Source organism: Panthera tigris, chromosome F2 (assembly GCF_018350195.1).
Source record: "Panthera tigris isolate Pti1 chromosome F2, P.tigris_Pti1_mat1.1, whole genome shotgun sequence".
NCBI classification, from domain to species: Eukaryota; Metazoa; Chordata; class Mammalia; order Carnivora; family Felidae; genus Panthera; species Panthera tigris.
Window position 1 is genome coordinate 61353332 of NC_056676.1, and position 21300 is coordinate 61374631.

A 21300-nucleotide genomic window follows, 5' to 3' on the forward strand; every position below is an offset into this window, starting at 1 on the left:
TTTGATCTGTTCCTTTAATTTAGGAGGCAGATTTACCTGTCATATTTCATTTTCCTTCCAAAGTCAACTGTAGGACTTTGGGGTACTGGTTAGCTGACGTTTTTTACATTTCACCTCAAAAAGCAGTGAGTTAACAATTGCTCCAAACATCCCACATAATAGGACAAGAACCATGGCATATAAAGACTAATAGCCATGCTAGTTCATTAGTTTCTTTGGACTTTGGGACCTCGCAGATCATTAAATTCTACATTTAGAGTCAAACATTCTCCCATCCTGAATCATTTGTCAGATGAACATGATTAGTCCACTTTACAGATTTCTCTCTGTGACTTTCAAACTCTTGTAATTATACCATCCACTCATTAAGATATGATTTGGAAAATAATTAACTTGATACAGGATCTCATGTTTGTAGCAATTTTTTTTTGCACTTAAAAAAAAAAAGAAAAAGCCTACCATGCCTCTCAAGAGATTTAAGACCTAAATCATTATTTTCCAGGTTCCCATTTAATGCAACGTGATTTTAAGTAAAGACCATTTTAACTGGAGCTTTATTATTTGTTAAGGTTATTAACACATTTGTCTCATCCCACATAGTGATAGATAAGTAATAAAGCAAGCTACATTTATTTTTGCAAACCTTATCATGTTTATATTTCTTAATGAGAGAGAAGAAAGGAAGCAAGGAGGTAATTTGAAAGAACTCAAATATCTTAGTTTAGTGATTTCTGTATTTTCTCTTACTCCCAGATCAAAACTGCTAATTTTATATGGTTAGGTAATGGTTTCTAATTTGGTGGAGAGTTTAAGAAGCTAGCTAAAATATGAATGTTTACACTCTGTGGTACAACAGGGGTGTGTTAAAAATGCTATTGTGTAGGCATTAATTATGAGAAACTTCTTATGGTTGTTAAGGGTTTTTATGTGGCTAACGATTTCACTTTCTATACCATTTATTCAAGTTTTATAATATTATTTATACCTTCCAAATCTACTGTCTATTTTCCCTTTTAGTTTTTCATTTAGATCCTCTTTTTTTGCTTTCCAAATTTATGCGGTCACTTAAATGAATTTGGACATCAAGACACAGAATAAATTGAAAGTAGACAGCATCATAAATCCGACATATATACGAATGACATGGAGCTCAGGATGCCACAAAGTGGTTCACCATTCACTTCGAGTCTCAGGGCAGTATGCTTCTCATTGTCATACTCCTTCTGGTTCAGTAGCACAATATTGTTATCATTTCAAATTCAAGGATACAACAAGTTATAGCAATCTTCTGAGATACCAGTAGGCATGTTATACTCTCTTCAAATGAATCTTGATAGGAAGATATCGGTAAAGTTATAAGAGCAACAGGAAATGTTTAATTTAACCTGGGTCAAGCAACTTGCCATCTTTATGTCTCACTTTTCTCATTTGTAGTAAAATAAAATATCATGTAAATTCTAACAACCCCTCAGAATTTGTTAGGAAGAGCTGCCCAAGTTTTTATACTTAAGACTTGACTTTTTTGCCTTAAAAAAAGTCTCATTCCTGAATCCATTTTCTAGGCATAGATTTTTCCATTTGTACATAGTTTTAATATCACAGATATTAGATATTATAGGTGTCTTTCCATATTGTTAATAGTATTCATGGGCTATGTATCCTAAAGGACCAATAATAGTGTAATTTTTTCCATGCAGAGCAATGAATATATTTATGAGTTAAAAATTTCCACATCTAGAACTGATTCATTTTTAAAATGTTTATTTATTTTTGAGAGAGAGAGAGGCAGAGAGAAGAGAGGACAGAGAATCCCAAGCAGGCTCTGAGCAGAGCCCAATGTGGGGCTCAAACCCACAGGCCGTGAGATCATGACCTAAGCCAAAATCAAGAGTTGGACTCTTAACCAACTGAGCCACTCAGGTGCCCCTAAAATTGATTCTTTTTCAGAGAATTGTCAAAGGGTATAAACACTGTTAAAACAGTTCATATGTACTGACAAATGTTTTCTAAAAGGTTTGTATCAACTTGCCTTCTCAAAAGTCTGAACAAGTATGGATCTCATCTCACCAAACAGAAGTCATTCTGTCCCTCTCCTAATGGCCAATTCTCCCTATTGCTACACTGGACAGCTCCCGGGGTCCTTGCAGGGGTCTAGAGCTCAATCTTTATCATTGTGGAAGAAGACACGACATTTAGAAGTTGGGCATTTCTTTGGCTATAAAGAAAATCAACACAAACATACACATAGATACATATACACTCATAATACAAAAGTTCTTCATTATAGACCCAAATGGTACCCTCGATAAGGATAATATTTCTCATTAATCGGAATTCAAAGGGAAGAATGGCGGGCTCCTTATTTTTCTTTTTTTATGTGCCATCTGTCTTCTAAATAATGGACTACTGGTGTCAGGTTACAGTCATTCTGTGTGGCCCTGACTTGGTCTTTTGACCAATGCAATATTGCCTCTCACACACAGTGCCACCATATGCCACCTTACTCTGAGCCAAAGCATTCTATTTCCATTATTTCATTGATTTTAATATTTCACTGTACAACAGCATCAGCAATACCATGGTTTGAATGTGCATTGTTAGGTAACTGAAGACAAAAAATTCATAAAACTCCATTAAAAATGTGCTTTCCAAACTGCCATTAGCTCTATTCATATATTATTACGATCTAGTGCACTTTTCTTTCACTCACCTTGATTCTGCCTGAGCTCGTATGGTTTAATCATTAGTGCCAGGTCACTGCTGTGCAATATTCTGACAAATAATGGAATCCATGAAGGAGCACTGTCTTTGCAATACTTGATCATTGTCCCATCATCACTTCTCAACTTGCACACACACACAAAAACTGAGCTCCAAAGAGCCCAGCTCTATTAAATAGCTCCTTAATTCCAAGATGCAGAATGAGGAAGTTTCTATCAGACTGGAAATGCTAGCCAACTCCCAAGCATGACAGAGTGCAGTGCAGTGGAATGCACTAACAACTTGACCCTGGCATTGGAGAGAAGGCGTCCTGTTTTCAATTGTGTCTAAGCATTACCTACAACACTAAGGCTCATAATCTTCAAAGACCGAGTAATCCCCTTCTATGGCCTCATGTATAGCAAGCAAGGAAGACCCAAAGTTTTAGAGTCTGAGTGTAGAACATCCTGAAAACAAAGGATCCTCAAATCTATGTTGTCTAAGGGTAATTTTGAATTATCCTCATAACTTAGTAGCTCTAGTACAGACTGACTTATATCATCTAAGTTCTAAGCCGAGGAGACATTTTTGATATGTGATACTTAGGTTGTTCTCATAAACATGTTGGCTTTATTTGTGTATGAGGATGGCATTTCCTGCTATTTTCTCTGCTTTTCTAGTTACATTGAATTCTGGGGTAATCTGATTCTGAATTAAAAAGGGAAATTGGATGGTATCTTTCATGCAATTCGGTTGAGAGGTCAAACTGTTACAATCCAATCTTGGAACTATATATGGAGATTTGACAGTTGCTATAAATTTGAATGAAGTATATGGTTCATAGTGTTTTCAAAACAACTGTGTCGCTAAAGAACTGCATGGCTTAAATCCAAGGGGAAGAAGGCCTTTCCAGCAGAGATGACAACAGCTTGACTTAAGATTCTACTCTGATGAATATAACACATCCAACTGTTCTCTCAGGATAACTGCACACTGCTAACTGAATAGGCAAGAGACTGGCTCTATGCAGAATACTCAAAAGAAGTGTAATTAATGAGATACCATCTTTCATCTGGCAAATCTGCAAAGTTGTGTTTGTGTGTGTTTTAATTATGATCCTTAAGGCTCACAAGAGCATAGCTAGAGAAGGTGTCCGCCCAGATGGCTTATGAGAGTCCAGACTGATGCATCCTTCTGGAAGGGTAATTTGGCAATGCTTATCATGAACCTAGACTCTGGCTCAGCAACAAATCCCACGTTAAGGACTCTAGCCTAAAGAAATAGAGTTGTAGCCTAAGATACATGTAGAAACTCATTGCTTGGATAAAGATATCTAGATCTAGATCTATACAAAATAAATAACTAGAAACAACATTAACAGTCAATAATAGTAGGTTAGCTAAACAAACAGAGGTCCGCCTAAGGATGACATACAGAGCAGGAAAAATGAAAACAAGTGGCCTCGGTATTTTAGAGTGGACAACTAATAGAGCAAAATCAACAGGCCAGAAACAGGGCGCCTGGGTGGCTCAGTTAGTTAAGCATCTGACTCTTGGTTTCGGCTCACATGATCATCTCATGGTTCATGGGATTAAGCCCCATGTCGGGCTCTGTGTTGATTATGTGGATTATCTGCTTGAGATTCTCTCTCCTTCTGCCTCTCCTGTTCTCTCTCTCTCCCAAAATAAATAAACATTAAAAAAAAAACCCACAAAAGGCCAGAAACAGACTCAAAGATGCATAAATGTGGCATGTGACAATATTGAGGAAAGAAAACAATATGTTGGGACAAACTACACAATAATCTGTCAAAAAAGAATAAAGATTTTTCAACATGGATCCTATATATGATCATATATATAAAAGTAAATAGGATTAAACAGCTAAATGTAAAAAGTTAACCATGAAAGTACTAGAAAAATATAAGGGAGTGTGTGTATAAATTAAATTACCGGTCAAAAGATCTTTTCTAAACAGTAGTAGCAAATGAAAACGCCACAGATGAAAAGATTGCCTCATAATAGAAAGGGATACTACAAGTTGGGGGAAATATTTGCAACAAGAGAGTCAGAGGGTTAATATTTTTAGTAGAATAAGCTTTTAAAAATTAGTGAGAAAAAGTGGGACAAAGTTGTGGCCATTTCTATTTCTTTGTGAGTTGCCTAAGAAATATGAAAAATATTCATTCTTACTAATAGCCTAAGAAATATAAATTAAATAATAATGATTTATCATTTTGAAAGATACAATGTCCAATATTGGTGAAAGTGAAAATTACCCAAAATAATAAAAACAGGTCCTCTCATATAAGCTGGAGGGAATATAAATTAGTTCCATTCTATTGCAGGCAAATTGACAACTTATTAGAAATCTTAGCATTTGTCACATTCTTTGAACCAGGACTTTGAATTCAAGGAATTAATCCTCAGGAAGTCATTTTGAACCTGCACAACAATTTGGTGCTGAGACTATTTGCCGCAACAATGCATATAAATATTTAAAAAGCAGAAACCACTGTAATGTCTTCAAATTGAGGATAATTAAAGAAATTAAGTGATATTATGAATGGAATATTATATGGTCACTAAAATCATTATAGAAACATCTAACATGACAAAATGTTAACAGCATATTATTAAAAGCAGAAAAAACAGATTATAAACAAGTTTAGATTATATGTATCATCTAAATAAATTATAATCTAAATAAATTATATATATATAAGTTATATATATGATTATATATTTTATATATATATATATATATGATATATATATATACACTGTGAAATCTTGGTTTGCGAGCATAATTCATTCTGGAAATATGCTTGTAATCTAAAACACTTGTACATCAAAGTGAATTTCAAGAACCATTGGCTCAGCTGTGATGATGTGACATTTGGCATCACGTACTAATATTGCAAGACATCACCCGTTCATCACGTTAAAGTTTAGTAGAAATGTTTGCACGTCTTGCGGAACACTCACAGAACAAGTTACCTGCAATCCAAGGTACATATGGGCTCCATGTAGACTCCATGCTCAGTGTGAGGCTTGAACTCACATTGAACAACCCTGAGATTAAGAGTCACGTGCTCAGGAGCCTGGGTAGCTTAGTCAGTTAAGTGTCCAGCTCTTCACTTCAGCTCAGGTCATGATCTCATGGTTCGTGAGTTCAAGCCCCATGTCAGGTTCTGCACTGATGGTGTGGAGCCAGCCTGCTTGGGACTCTCTCTCTTCCTGTCTCTCTCTGCCCCTCCTCTGGTTGTTCTCTCTCTCTCTCTCTCTCTCTCTCTCAAAAATAAATAAATTTACCTTTGAAAAAAAAAAAGAGTTGCAAGCTCTACCAACCCAGATAGCCAGACACCCCTGAAAGACTATTCTTTAAATTAAAAAATGCAACATATGTATAAATTCACATAGAAAAAGCCAATATATATGTGTTTGTGCATACCTATACATAAATACTGATTTTGTATGGGGAGATGATTTTATTTGTATGCTTTAAGTATTTTCCATTATACATGTACTTGTTTAAATAAAAAGCACTCATTCCACAAAGAAAAAGAATTGACATTCAACTTTCCTTAAGAAGGGCCCAGGAAGGGTCTTGGATGGAAGATAGGATAGAAAAGTAAGATCTATTATATATTCAAATCTGCTGCTATGAACAGAAGAGAAAATGAAATCAATGTTAAGGAATAAGAGCTTTGCTTGCAATAAGGAAGCTCTTGGAAGCCATTCTGACCTTGTCCCTTTCATGGACTGGGCCTGGGTCCTAAATAGCCCCTTTCACCTAGGTCCAGGATGAAAAAAAAATGTGGACCATTCATGAGAAGACTCTGACCAGAGCAGGGGCCCAGGCTAGGCTCGGGGCAAGTAAACACCCCACTGTGCTCATGGCATGACCAGCACAGGCTGTGATACCCAGGATGGCAGGAGAACAGTGTTGTGGACAAGACAGGGTGATTTTCAATTTTCCTTGGTACTACTGAGACTTCTCAGTGTATGCTACAAATCCCATTAGCTTCTGGAGCAGTAAACACTTTTCCAAAGTAAATACTCCAAAGTGAGGCCATAAATGCCCCCGTTGCATTATGCGAACACCTCAGAATCACCTCAATGCTGTGCCTCACGAGAGGACCTCTGCTCTCCTTCCTGCAAGCCTGTAATTCATGAGTGTGCAGTTTCCTAAATCTTTTCTTAGCTTTTTGTGCTAGTGTGGTGTAGCCTCGGGCCATCACTATCTGCTCTACTTCCAAAGGTTTTAATCATCTCCATGCTTCCCTCTCCTTTTTCCTTCCTGCCTTAATAAAAAGCAACTTACAAGGGGCACCCATATGCCTAGAAGATTTTCTGCATTCATAAAGTTTAACACTTTCTGCACCAGAGAGGTGCAGTCCTGATTTTCTTCTCGACACATCCTGATGCTGATTTCTTCTAGACAACACTGATGCTGGTTGGGTTGCGCAGGTGGGGTTGAGAATTACTTTTGTTGTACCCCAATGCCATTGGTGCCCAGTAAACTGCTTATATTTTTAGAATGGTAGAACATATTCCCCTACTTGGTCATTATTGGTTTTCTAAATGGGGTCCAGAAATATGTCTTCAAAGGATGTCACTGAGTGTGAAGGACAGGAGGGTAGTCATTAACCACATACTGCTGAAATGATGTAAGACTGAGCCAATCTCTGTGTCAAGGAGGGGAATTTCTCCTCATGTCAGTTTTCTCCTATGGAGCTTTGTTAGGAATGGAGGGATTTGCTTGGGCTTGGCAGGGCAGGTAAAAGAGGGTTAACTGACATATCCAAGTACATAAAATTCAGTTTTGTCACATTTGACTCAATTACACCTCACCAATAACAGACAAGAAAGCCAACAGAAGTGTATAAAGGACCATTATTCAAGACAAAGAGCTAAGTGGTCTCACTTACCTCTAGTGTAGTTAATACAATCTTCTCAACTGAAGAAAAATAAGCCTCCCACAAGAATTGTGTCTGCTGTCTAAGTGCTAGGATTTTATCCTGATGAATAGACCTGATTGTAGAAGGAATCTGTAACACAAGGTGAACATATAATAACTAGAACTGTAAAACAATGAGATACCATTTGATCAAAATAACCCACCTGGGTTAGGCTTTTATACTTCATAGCATTCAGGTTCTAGCGTACAGATCTCCCAAAAATCACCAATCCTTAAACTGAAATGCCCTTAAGAAGGTGTCAGGTACAGACAAACAATACTTACTGGGGATCAGCTTTAACCACCTTTAATGCATGGAAGTTAAAGTTACCTCTAAGATTTGGTAGCAGCTTATCAGTTGTTCAGGGTTCCACAAATCCTCAGTCCTGCACACAACCACATTCTATAGAGAAAGAAGCTATCAGCTTTGGGGAAAGGCTGAAAGATATCATCCTCCAAACACTTCCACGACATGCCATGCCAGGGACTACAAATGATCTACAAAAGGGCTTTTAAGGGAATATCTCTGAGTCTCTCCATTTAATCTGCAGCTGGACAGTCATTTCTATATGCACACACCTGCTACCTCACCCTGAGAGCTCTTCTGCTCCCCGACCTCTCTTCCTGCCTCTAGCACTTACCCCAATGATCTGCCAAACATCATCCATGTTCAGCCATCACTGTTCTCTACCAGGCTACATGATTTTAAAGGAGAGATCTATGCCCTGTCCATCATGGTACACATTTTAAGGCTAGAAGAGTGGTTTTTATTCAAGAAATAAGAGTTAAACTGAACATGGCCATCTGAAGCCACCATAGGGAAATCATTATTTTTTACCAGCAATATAGCTTAATGATTAAGCACAGGGACACCAGAAGTTAGACTAAAGTGGGATTCTTGGCTCTAACATTTACCAGCTGTGTTTTCTTGGACAAGTTACTTGATCTCTCAAAGATTCTATTTCCTCATTTATAACATGGGGATACTGTACGAACATAACAAGGTTGTAATGGAGATTATCTAAGTGCTTCACACAGTGCCTAGAACATGGGAAGCTTAATTAACATAGCAAATTATTACTACCACTATTATTATTATTATTATTATTATTATTTACATAAGGGTCAAAGTTGGATCAATTGCTGCCTAATGTCTGCATGTGAACTTGCTTGGATCTGGAGCTCTGTCTGACATGTACTTCCTGGGTTTTTGGTGAGTTTGCTGGGCTTGCTCCCTATCTTCACCTATAGTTCAAGGTCTATTTCATTTATGGAGTCTATACTCTTAGAGGAGAGTCCTTGTGATTAGCAACTGCTCTCTTGTGCTCACCTCTTTCTGCATGCTTGCTTTGCTAATGTGTAACTAATCAGACAGATGTGGGGGCCTGGGCTGAAGTAGGGATGCTCTGTTAGCTGCTTTAATAAGAAAGTTACTCACGGCGTTGTGATCAAGCCTGTATCTGAATTTCCACTAGGGGAGAAGGAGGTGGTAGCGCATTTTTTGTCTTAAGACTATTCTTCGAAGGAGCAATGAAACCGCCTCACAATAAGAACACAAGGACAAGCTCACTTGCTTTGGCAATATCCTAAAGCAGATACCAAATCTGTGCCCCAACGTGTGTATCTGGATGCCCACCACTGAAGAAGCATGGAGGCAACAGGTAAAGAAAAAGCAATGGCAGGCAAACATTAGCCCAGAATCAGAGCTCAAGGTCAAATGGAAGTAAAATACTCTTGGAGAAGGTAGAAAAATCATCCATGTTGTGGATCCTTGCTACGTCAAAGACTATTTTTGTTTACTGAGAAAATTACCAAGATTGCCAAAAAAGACTAGGAAAAAGCTACCATGACCAATTTCATGATCAGGTTCTCTTCTAAATGCCAATGGTATTTTCTAAGAGTCCTATAGGTAGACTTCACTGTTTTGTCATGATCACAGGAAACCAGTCCATTAGAAAATGCCAAAAGCTACTGCCACTGTGTAGTCTCCAGAAAACTAAGTGGGCTGAAGTTATGAAAGAAGAGAGGGAATATCATATATTAACCTACCAGTACATTCCCCTCTTTTATAGAAGCCACAACTTGATGTTGGGACATCAAATAAAATACATGCTACCTGTTTGTACGTATAATATAAGTGACAGCCCTTTGCAAAGTGCTCTGGAAGAGAATTCCAAGTGACTGAAAAGACAAGAGTTCCAAGTTTTAATGGCATTTGGCTATTGGTTATTAATCTGCTTGTCCTGAGAGACAGGTATATGCGAGAGTGATAAATTAATTCTAATTTGGCCGGATTGTTCAGTGTGGCAGAACTCATTGAAGTCTTAATAAAAGGTCATGTATGGCAACAAAACTAATGGAATCTACCAAAATAGATATAGGAAAGCAACATTCGGTTCTCCTGGTGACATAATGACAAGAATATATTCAAATAAAAACATCCGAGCTGTTCTAAAACAAGAAACGAAAAATCGTAACATAACAACAACATTTCCCAGAGCAGACATTTGGGCTCGGTGCCAGACCTTTACAACCATTGTCAACGACAGTGCAGTCGCTGTTCAATATGGAGGCAGCTGTGCAAAGACAGACTGCGTACGAGATGGGAAAACGAGAGCAAGTTTGGGTGGGTGCAGGATCGAAAACAAAATCTTCAGAGTCAAGCAAAAAACTGCTGCGGAAGGTGAAATACATATCATCTTTGGTGAAACATTAGAAGCTGGACAACCGCATTCAAGTATCCCAGAATACCCTCCTGTCCAAGACAAACTCCCAAGTTATTCACATCAAATTCACAGGAGCATTGGTAAACAATGGGAGATATTAGGGCTGATGTTTTTTATTCTTTTTAGTTCCCAAACTTCCTGTAATGATCATGTATTATTTAAAAAAAAAATCATAAAAAGGAGGAAAGAGGCAATGTGGAAAGGACCCACACAGATCAGTTTTGTCTGGCCTTTCATGAGTCAGTGTTTTCAGCATATGCCATTCTGCCTGGGGAGGATTTTGCTAGGTGACATATTCTTCTTTTGTGTTGGAGGTCCCAAGGGCCATAGAGTGATCTACCTGAGTACCAGAGAGAAGCCATGTTTTGGGAGCTGTGTTCAGCTTGGCTTGCCTAATCCATAGCGCTCTTGATTACAGGTACATCACCCGTTGCTTTAGGAAGACTACTGTGTTACTTCACCAGCCAGCTAGCAGACTGGCCAGCAGCACAAGCAGAAGCGACAAGAGAGTTAGAAACTCAATTTTCTTTTTTTGTTTTTTAATGTTTCTTTATTTTGAGAGAGAAATAGAGAGCAAGAGGGGGAGGGGCAGAGAGAGGGAGACAGAATCCCAAGCACATCCCTGATGTGGGGCTCGAACCCACAAACCATGAGATCATGACCCGAGCAGAAATCAAGAGTCAGACGCTTAACTGACTGAGCCACCCAGGTGCCCCAGAAACTCAATTTTCCCAATAATTTTTTTTTTAAAGCTAGGACATTAAAAAAAACATTCTACCATATTGTGGTAGTTTAAGATAGAGTATATACTGCCATCAAAGGAAAACATTAAAATATTCTATAATTTTAGAGAAAGGAGTATGACAAATTATGTGGAACCTACAATATTATTACATGAAAGGGCTTTAGAAATCCTCAGTGACTGACAATTACTGCCCTTGGATTTCTCTGTATCATATTCCTCTCCCCAGGCAGCTCCTGAGAAGTTCAAACTTTTATTAGGTATCCTTGTAGAAGACTGGTTGACCATATATGAGTGGATTTATTTCTAGGCATTCTATTTTGTGCATTCGGTCTGTATCTCTCTCTATATGCCAGTACAGTATCATTTTGATCACTGTAGCTTTGTAATGTATTCTGAAATCAGGAATTATGATGCTTCCAGCTTTGTCCTTTCTCAAGACTGATTTGGTTATTTGAGGTCTTTTGTGGTTCCATATGAATTTTAAAATTAGTTTTCTACTTCTGTAAAAAATGCCATTGGGATTTTGATAGGGACTGCATTGAATCTGTAGATCAATTTAGGTAAGATGGCCATTTTAATAATATTAAGTCTGATTTCTGCAATACAGGAGAACATGGATGGACCTGGAGGATATTAGGCCAAGGGACGTAAACCAGTCACAGAAAAGACAAATGCTGTATGATTCTACTTACCTGAAGTCTCTAAAACAGCCCAATTCATAGAACTAAAGAGCAGAATGCTAGTTGCCAGGGTTGGGGGTGAGGAAGAAATGGGGAGTTACTAATCAGTGGGCATAAAGTTTCAGTTAAGCGAGATGAATAAGCTCAAGAAATATGTAGTACATTTCCCCACAGTCAGCAATAATGTATCGTGCATTTAAAAATAAGAGGATAAATCTCATCTTAAGTGTTCTTGCTACAGTAAAATAAAATAAAATAAAGTAAAATAAAATAAAATAATAAAATAGAGATCCAAATGGCAAAAAAATACATTTAAAAAACCAATTTTATCAGAGGCCGCTCTTTTAAATATACATGTTAAAGATTAACACTGCTCAGGCTCCCAGACCAGATCATTTGAGCCATAATGATAACACTAATTATACGAATCAACCCTAGAGACCTCCCTCTTTCTGAAAATTAATCTGAAGGCAATTACAGAAACAAGGGAAAGGAATATGGAGTGGCAGGATGGTACAAAAGCTCTCTTGTATCATTTCTAAAACTCCTGGATAGGGAAGAGGATGGATGTACACCCCTTCTTCCTTTCAAGTTCATGCCCTTCACCTGCCACTTCTCCTTTTCCAAATATATTCCCTAGACCTGGGCAGATTTTGTGTTGGAAAGTGAACAATGTCATATTAAATGACTTCATATTCACCACGACACAGGCAATTTTCTCCTGATAAAATTTCTTTTATAGAGCTGACCTTTTGGATTCATCTTCTTTGAAAGTTTGGACGGCGGCAGCAATAATACACTCATCTGCTGAAGGCTGGAGCCCCTTCCTTACCTGTAATAACAATCTCTCATCGCCTATGACGGCAGCTTGGTTCCAATTAATCACTTCAGAGAATGGCAACTCCCATCCATTGCTGAGCATCACAGGGACACAGGCAGCCTGGGTGAGGAAGGTGGCATTCATGAGTGTGAAGGAAGCAGCAGGGGGACATTCCAATCAGAGGTGACATCAGTGCAAATTCAATTACTGGCATTTCTTGCTTGGATCATTGCATGGATCCTGGACTGCTTAGTCCAGAAGAAAAGTAAACTTACGGGGGTGCCTGGGTGGCTTAGCTGGTTAAACTTCTGACTCTTGATTTTGGCTCAGGTCATGATCTCACAGTTTGTGAGTTTGAGCCCCATGTCAGGCTCTGTGCTGCGGGTGCAGAACCTGCTAGGGATGCTGTCTCTGTCTCTCTTGCTCTCTCTCTGCCCCTCACCTGCTCATGCTCTCTCTCTCTCTCTCTCAAAATAAAGAAAGTTAAAAAACCAAAAAGGAAAAGTAAGCTTATATGAGTTATCAAGTCATGTGAAGGCTGTACATATCCAGCCAAGATTTTAATGTTTGCAAGTCTTGCCCTCAAATGCTAAAACCCCATTTCTATTCTAGTACATGGTTTGGCTGACCTTACCTCCATGGAGACGGCTGGCCTTGTTTGAGAAGTTTTATTGATGTAACAAAATCGTGCACCAACAATATCCTAGCATAAAACCAACCTTGAATATAAACAGTTTTGTCAATGTAACTGCCACAAGTCTGCTTGTGAAGTGGTTTATCCCACTGTCAGGTGCAACAAAGAGCAAAATGGGGCTTGGCATTCCTAATGAAGCTTTTTGTGGACTTAACTATTACAGGGTGTTCACCTTTCCCTTGCTGTGCAAACATCTGAGCCAGAACCTGGTTCCGTGTCACTGTGGAGGGATCCAAACCACTGTCGTAACAATGTACTGTCTGCACAGTGATCTGACAGCCAAGAAACGCCAGGCTAAGGACACGGGTCTGGTTCCAAAGCAGAGAACAATTTGCTTCGTGCCACATCCGAATGAGGCTACCAGAACATTAGTGACCGTATGCTTCACGGAACACAGAGCGCACTGGAAAGGACCTTAAAGAAAAGGAAGCTCTTCTGTTGAAGGACATGACAGAATGGTGTATGTTACGGAGTACTGTGCAAAAAGCATAGACTCTGGCAAGGTGCAGAACATAGAGGGGGAAGAACAGAGAGGCCAAGAGGTAAGGAGTGGAGGAGGAGAATCTCAGCTGGGAGCATGCTTTCTCGAGATCCAGGAGGGCTGGTTGCAACTCTCAGGTGGTTAATGTCGGACGAGTGTCTCATCTGGTGAGGCATTTCTGCAGAGTGAGGTTAATGAGCAGAACCTCACACAGGCCCCGGAGCTGCAGAGCCTCAGAATAGCTGGGCCAAGTGAATAGCGTGACCCATTGTACATCACTCTTGGAATTTAGAGGCACCAAGAGATGACTGAGGAGGATGAGCAGAAAAGACAATTTGCTTTTTTTTTTAATTAAAAAAATTTTTTTTAAACATTTATTTTTGAGAGACAGAGATCGAGTATGAGTAGGGGAGGGGCAGAGAGAGAAGAGAGAAGGAGACACAGAATCCAAAGCAGGCTCCAGGCTCTGAGCTGTCAGCAGAGAGCCTGACATGGGGCTCGAACCCATGAACTATGAGATCATAACCTGAGCCGAAGTTGGACACTCAACTGATTGAGCCACCCAGGTGCCCCAAGACAATTTATTTTTTGGAAGCACCACCAATAAGCCATTTTCTTTCTTTTTCTTTTCTTTTCTTTTCTTTTCTTTTCTTTTCTTTTCTTTTCTTTTTAATGTTTACTTTTGAGTGGGGGGAGGGGCAGAGAGAGGGAGACAGAGGATCTGAAGCAGGCTCTGCACTGACAGCAGAGAGCCCGATGTGGGGCTCGATCTCACAAACTGTGAGATCATGACCTGAGCCGAAGTCAGATGCTTAACCAACTGAGCCACCCAGGTGTCCCCAATAAGCCATTTTCTTAAGCCAGGGCTCTTGAGACCGGCTTCCAGGAGCAGAATAGTGTCTGCAAGGCTGCTGTTGGGCAGTCAGATCCACCCTCTGTCGGCAAACATGTCTCTGAAGAACACCTCCTCCCTGGTGGTGAACCGTTTAATCTTCTCAGGTCCAAAGACAATTAGTGAATCCTCTTTCCGCCCCATCTCTTATAAAAAATGTCACAGACTTTCTTGGGGAAACAGATTCCAGGTGTTCAAGGCAAACTATGCATTCTGCTTAGATCCCCGCAGAAAGGTTAAGGTTAAATCCACCCTGACTTCAGTCCTCAGCCCTATTCTGGGGAGGTCTTAGGGTCTCTTACCTGCAGAGCCTCCAGGAACCTGAAGGACCCAAGCCTGCGACCACGAGGAACCAGACAGAAAGTGGCATTGTGCAGCATTTCCCGATAATCATACCTAGAAGGAGAGGAGGAACAATCAGGAACAATCAGCAGACGAAGACCCGTGAGGAGTGGCAGGGTGAGGGGAGGGGACAGTGACCATCTGCGGGTGTATACCTAACATGGAATTACCCAGAGCAGCTCAGGAGACACGCTGGGCAGGCAGTTCTCACTTTCCCTTTGGGGAGTGGGGGGTGTTGCATGAACAACAAATGTGAACTTTCACGAGGGGCAAAGTAGTTAGGGTGTTTTGCAAGCAGTACATGAAGGGCAAGTCTGATGTTCCCAGTAACAATTTGGCTTGCCCACGGTTTGCTTCCAAAAATCAGATTTTTTGTGTCTCGATGAAATGTCTTGTCCCCATGAGCTTAAAAGCAAAAGATCACAACGAGTAGTTCTTGTTTAATGCCATGTCATTCAGCAAAACTAAGACAGTCCTTGTTCCCCACCCCACAAAACCATGCTGTTAAAACGTACCCAGGAAACCTCCATTACAAGCACAGAACATTTACTTTCTCCTTCAAGCTGGAGTTTCTACGTTTAACCAAGAATATGCAGCGACGCCAGACAAATACTCATATATAAGAATGGATAACATAACTTACAGGGGAAACACAAGAGAGACAGAAGGAGCTGGCCTAAGAAATGTGAAAATAAGAATAACAGGAGAAAAAAAAAGCATAGCGTGGGGTGCGGAAAACCAGGGTGCAGAAGAGAGGATTGTTTCTTTTACTCAGATACCACTTGACGGTACAACACGGTTCTTGCGCTTGAAAAAAGGCAAAATATAACATGAGCGCCGGCTGTCTCTTTAGGCTGGGGAAGTGCAGGAAAGGCGACAAGCATTTCATTTTGTTTAGGGATATCCCCTTAAAAGTGGCTTCTGCAAACACATTCCTAAACATGCAGTTTCAGGTTCATTATGAGTTTAAGCAAACTTGGGAAAGCAGAAATGGCTCGTGCCCTGTGCAAGCCTAGATTCTCAGAGCTAAGATGAAATCACTCTCATTTTTCAAGAGCTTGCAATGCTCGGCAGACAGGTGTGACTTTGACAGTAGCATATGTCACCAGCATTTTCTGACTCTAATAGTCTAATTTAATCATAGCCTGAAGGCATCGGATTCTTCCCTCCTCGTTTTGGGATACTGATATATACATTTATATTTTTAAAGTCCACATCTATTTTTATATTCTCATACAAACTAGGCATATGGGAGTAAGCCAATTTTCAATTATAAACCCGTCATTAAGAAGAGACATCATGCAAAGGACCATTTGCTTAAACAAGCTTGTACAACTAATTTGCACAAGAAAAGGTCACCATGAATGGATTAAGATTATCTCCATTGAGAGTAAAATAAAAACCCTTGCTGCATTAATTAAACTGCAAAATAGACTTGAAAGTAGAAAAGATTTTTAAGAGGGCTCAAATTTGGCTAAATAAGAAATATTAAATTATGATGGTAATGCCTTCTCCTTTGCTCACCAAACACGGGAAGTAATTGATAAGTATCTTCAAATTCAACTGTTAAAAAATGTCTGGCTCTCTCCCTTAACCGATGAAGAGGGAAATATGTGCACACACACATATACTTATAAAGTTTAAACTCAAATTGTTTTAATATAAAAAGGTCAAATATACTTCAGACTACAGCAAAGTTTAGTAAGTGCCCAGAATAGAAACCCCTGAGGGATTAGCACAGAAGGTCCTACACCCTCATCATTAGGCTGCTAAAAATGTAGAACCCTATTAATGTTCTGGATTGTAACAAGTTTCAAAGTTGCCAGTTGCAGAATTTACTTTGGGTAAGGAGTAGAGGTAGAGAGAAGGCAGAAAACTTACAGCAAAAAATTCACCTGACAGTTATTCTAGGGTGTTGGTTTTTAAGTGGTGGCACAGGAGTATTTGCTGATGTAGGGGATAAAGCTTACATGATTGAAGCTTGTGTTCATTCATACAGCAGGTAAAGGGAGATGTGGGATGAACATCCTTGCCACTAGGTAGCTGTGACATTAGGAATAAAACACATGAGCACTAGGAATAAAACACATGAGCACTCCGGGCCTTACTTTCCTCATCAGCAAGATGACTAGAGATTGTCTGAACACTCCATTATTCTTTATGTTATTTTTAGGTGAGGAAGAAGAATGTTCTGGGGTGCATGGGTGGCTCCGTCAGTTGATAAGCATCCGACTCTTGATTTCAGCTCAAGTCATGATCTCACAGTTCATGGGATGGAGACAGTGTAGGGCTCTGCACTGAGTGTGAAGTCTGCTTGGAATTCTCTCTCTCTCTGCCCCTCCCCCTGCTCATGGTCACACACACTCTCTCTCTCAAAATAAAGAAACAAACCTAAAAAAAAAAAAAAGAGAAGAATGTCCTTTCAGAATATCCCACTGCTCCAAAGGTTTCCAAAACCCTTGTATAAATGTATGTGTGCATATATATATATACACATACATATATGCATATATATATGTATAAATATCTGCTCATGTGTATACAATGTATGTTTAACACATAAAGACATATACAGAACATGTGCACACAAAACTTAGAACAATGATTTTCAGACTTCTAACCATGCTCAGTCCGTCAGCCAGCCTCTCTTTTGGGCTCTAGTGAGAGGGAACCTATGAATGGATAAGTGTGTTCTAACTGAGGGAGTAATGATACCCTGAAAGGGGGGGCAGTTTTCCCAGGCGGGCCGCACTTGTGTTTGGTGCCCTCCCACTCAGCCTTTCTGGGACCCATCTCTCCATTTTGGTGTTCTCACACACCCACATCTACCTCCTTCTCGATGCTTGAACTCATTCAATTTTTTAGTCACTGTCTCAAAAAACACTATGTCCCAGGCCCTGTTCTAGTCCTGCAGATGTTGTGCAGAGAAGACCCTTCTCCAGTCACTAGGCTTATCAAGGAATCATCAAGGAATCATCTGATAATTAGGAGAGACTGATCAGAACTCCAGGTGTAAAATTACCTGGAAATCTGCATTATAAAGTACACTCGAGAAGGCTGGCCTTGCAAAGGGAGACACTAAGGAACTCTGGACACTCTCCCTAACAAAACAACAATTTAACTGGTAAACATTATTTAAAAAAAAAAAAACCCAAAACCAAAAACCTCATTCATTTAAATTTTCTGGAAATTGTCCTAAAGGTCTAATGACAAATGGAAAAACATTTGTTCGGGAGAAGCTACAGAATCTTGGCAAGAACACTGAGTGTCTGTGGCATTTGACCCATGGTCTGCTCCATTACCAACCCCTCCCAGTTCTGCCTCATAGAAGCTCCATCTCAGGCAAGTTCAGTCAAGAAGGCTGGGCTCCTTCTCCCACAAGTTGCCATCAAGAAAGTGAAAAGACAACCCACAGCAAAAAGAAAATATCTGAAAATCATTGATCTGGTAAGAGACTGTTATCCAGAATATGTAAAGAATTCTGACATTCAACAATCAAAAGACAAATAATCCAATCTTCAAACAAGCCACGAATTGACTAGATATTGTTCCAAAGAAAATATACAAAATGCCAATAAGCACAAAGATCCTCAACATCATTAACCGTTAAAGAAATGCAAATCACCCACAAGGATGGCTATCATCAAAAGGACAGGTGAGAACAGGTGCTCATGAGGCTGAGGAGAAATTGGAACCCTCGCATATTCCTGCCGGGAATGTAAAATGGTGCAGTCACGTTGGAAAAAAGTTGGGCAGTTTCTTTTAAAACTAAAAGTGGGATTAGCATATGACCCAACAATTGCACTCTTGGGCATTTAGCCCAGAGAAAATGAAAACTTATTTTCACGCAGAAACTTGTCCATGAATGTTCACAGCAGTTTTATCCTTAATAGCCCCAAACGGGAAACTATCCAAATGTCCTTCAATGGGTGAATAATTCAACAAACTGTGGTACATCTACAGCCTAGAATACTTCTCAGCAATAAAACGAAATGAACTATCGATACACACAACATCCTCAAGGAAATTATGCTAAGTGAAAAAGCCAGTCTCAAAAAGGTGAATACTGCCTTATTTATTTATATAGCATTCGTGAAGTAACATAATTTTAGGGATACATAACAGATTAGTAGTTACCAAAGGTTAGAGATGGGGGAGAAGGACAGGCAGAGAGAGGACAGGTCAAGTGAGGGGGACGGGCTTCTCAGAGGGATGAATTCTCCCCTATTAAGTTTAGAAGTGTAAATCACATCAGAATCATAAACATCTTCAAAATGAGAGGTAATTAACACATGATATCCTAAGCAAAAAGGTAAGTAGATAGGGCAGGCAACTAATCTCAGACACCTTTCCACTTCAAGTCAATAAATGGTTTTGTTACCCTCTTCAGATGGGCATTAAGTTCCCCATTGTGTAGGTGGTGATACAGAAGTTAGAGCAGTTTTTATAAATGGCTGCAAAGAAAAACGCAATAAAGTGACACGGCCTGAATTTAACCTAGAAACCAGGAACCACTCTATGGCTGTAATAATTTTCGCCTTAAAGTTGTGCCGAATAATGGATGGGATACACCCCATTTAAAATGGGCCCTGTAACAATGCAAAATTGAAGTCCTTCCCCCCCATATGAAACACATCGTAGCTGGCGGCAATTCAGTGTACCCGAGGAAGGGGGGATCAGCGTGGCAAGTGCAGGGTTCCCCAAGTGCCTTCCCCCACAGGAACATCATCCACACCCCCTGGGAACTTTGTGGAAATGGGAATGCCCAGCCCACCAAGGCCCACTGGTGTAGAAACTCCAGAGGAAGGGCCCAGAATCCTGTTGCCACAAGCCCTCCAGGTAATTAGGACGCATCCTAAATTTTGTGTGAAGAGCTCACAGAAAATTTGAGTTAAGAGGTCAGGAACACAAAGCTTTGTGGGTTAAGCAGCTTTAGACACAGCCAAACCTGGGTTCCCCTTTGCTATTTACAAGCTGGGTGATCTTGGGAAAGTTATTTGTCGAAATCTCAGGTTTCCTGGTGGGCAAATGGAGATACTTCTACTGTGAGGCTTAGCTGGTACAATTTAACTGAAGCACGGGCATATCCTAACCCATCCATAAATGGTAGCTATGATCATTACAGCTGAAGGAAGGCAACAGAATATAATGGAAAACAAAGCCGACCTGAAAAGTTAGAGGACCTGGCTTGAGGAACCTGGGCTCTGGATCTGCCACTTCCTGTATGGCCCTGTGTAAAAGAAGTTCTCCATGCTTCAAAGCAGTTAAGATCAAATGAGATCGAGTCCGTGCCCTATAAACTGCAATGCACTAGGCAAACTGTAAGCTGTTGTGGTAAATTACATCGGGACGAGAGGAATAAAACCATTAAAAAAAAAAAAAAAGAACAATGAAAAAAGAAAAGAAAGAACAGATTCCCCAAGACAGAGCCAGAGACAAATGTGGAACAGACCCTTTAAAATAAAATGCAAACAGAAGCTGGGAATCACAACAGAACAGCAGCTTCTAATTGAAAGGATTTTGCCTTATTTTCAAAAGCTACACAGACACGGATGCTGCCGGTGCAGCGTGCCCACCGGCCGTCCCGTGCTTCCCTCAACCCCTCTGTAGCACACACAGTTGCCATGTGAGCCTGCTTTTTGCTAATCAAAGAATCAAAGAGGGTAGGGAAGAAGCCAAGCGATCCAGCCTCTCATCTCTGTAGTCACGCAATTCCAGTCTCCCCGTGATGTTGCTACAGTTTGTCTCAAGTATTTATTTATAAAGTGAACATCTACGCTATCTGTTCCCTCCAGTCCCCATCCTCATAAGTACTTAATCTTCTTTGCTTACACCCAGGTTTGAACTGTATCCTTTAGGAGAAAAAGAAAGAAAACAAAACCAATGTATGGCCGCTGTAGTTCCATTAAGTACATTGGATGAGGGAAATAAAACAAGGTCCTTAGCACCTCCCCTGTGCTTTCTTTCACTCACTCAAACATTAATTAGCTGAATGCCTACCATGTGTCACGCACTCCTCAAAGAACCAACGGTCCAGGGAAAAGGCAGATGTGTTATCAACTGATTGTTATTCAGTGAGGGAATATGATGATCAATGATTATTATTTATCGGTAGGATGGAGGCTTGAGGTGGAGATTATGCAGAGAAACAACAGCGACAACTTGGCTTTGGTGGGGAGACTGAGAAGCAGGGATGCCTCCAGGAGGAAGGGAGACGGAGCTAATTATTAATGGAAGAGCAAGAATCAGCCTGGTAAG

At 40.0% G+C, this 21300-nt stretch overlaps 1 protein-coding gene across 1 annotated transcript in view; it reads right to left on the reverse strand.

Moving 5' to 3' along the window:
• The window catches only part of EXT1 (exostosin glycosyltransferase 1), a 284959-nt gene that overhangs the window by 20604 nt on the left and 243055 nt on the right, over positions 1 to 21300 (reverse strand). Inside the window, exons 2-4 of the mRNA XM_007075574.3 lie at positions 15003 to 15096; positions 12646 to 12753; positions 7634 to 7753 (exon numbers count right to left, since the gene is read on the reverse strand). Coding sequence (XP_007075636.1) covers positions 7634 to 7753; positions 12646 to 12753; positions 15003 to 15096 — 322 coding nt within the window. The remainder of the gene's footprint in view (positions 1 to 7633; positions 7754 to 12645; positions 12754 to 15002; positions 15097 to 21300) is intronic.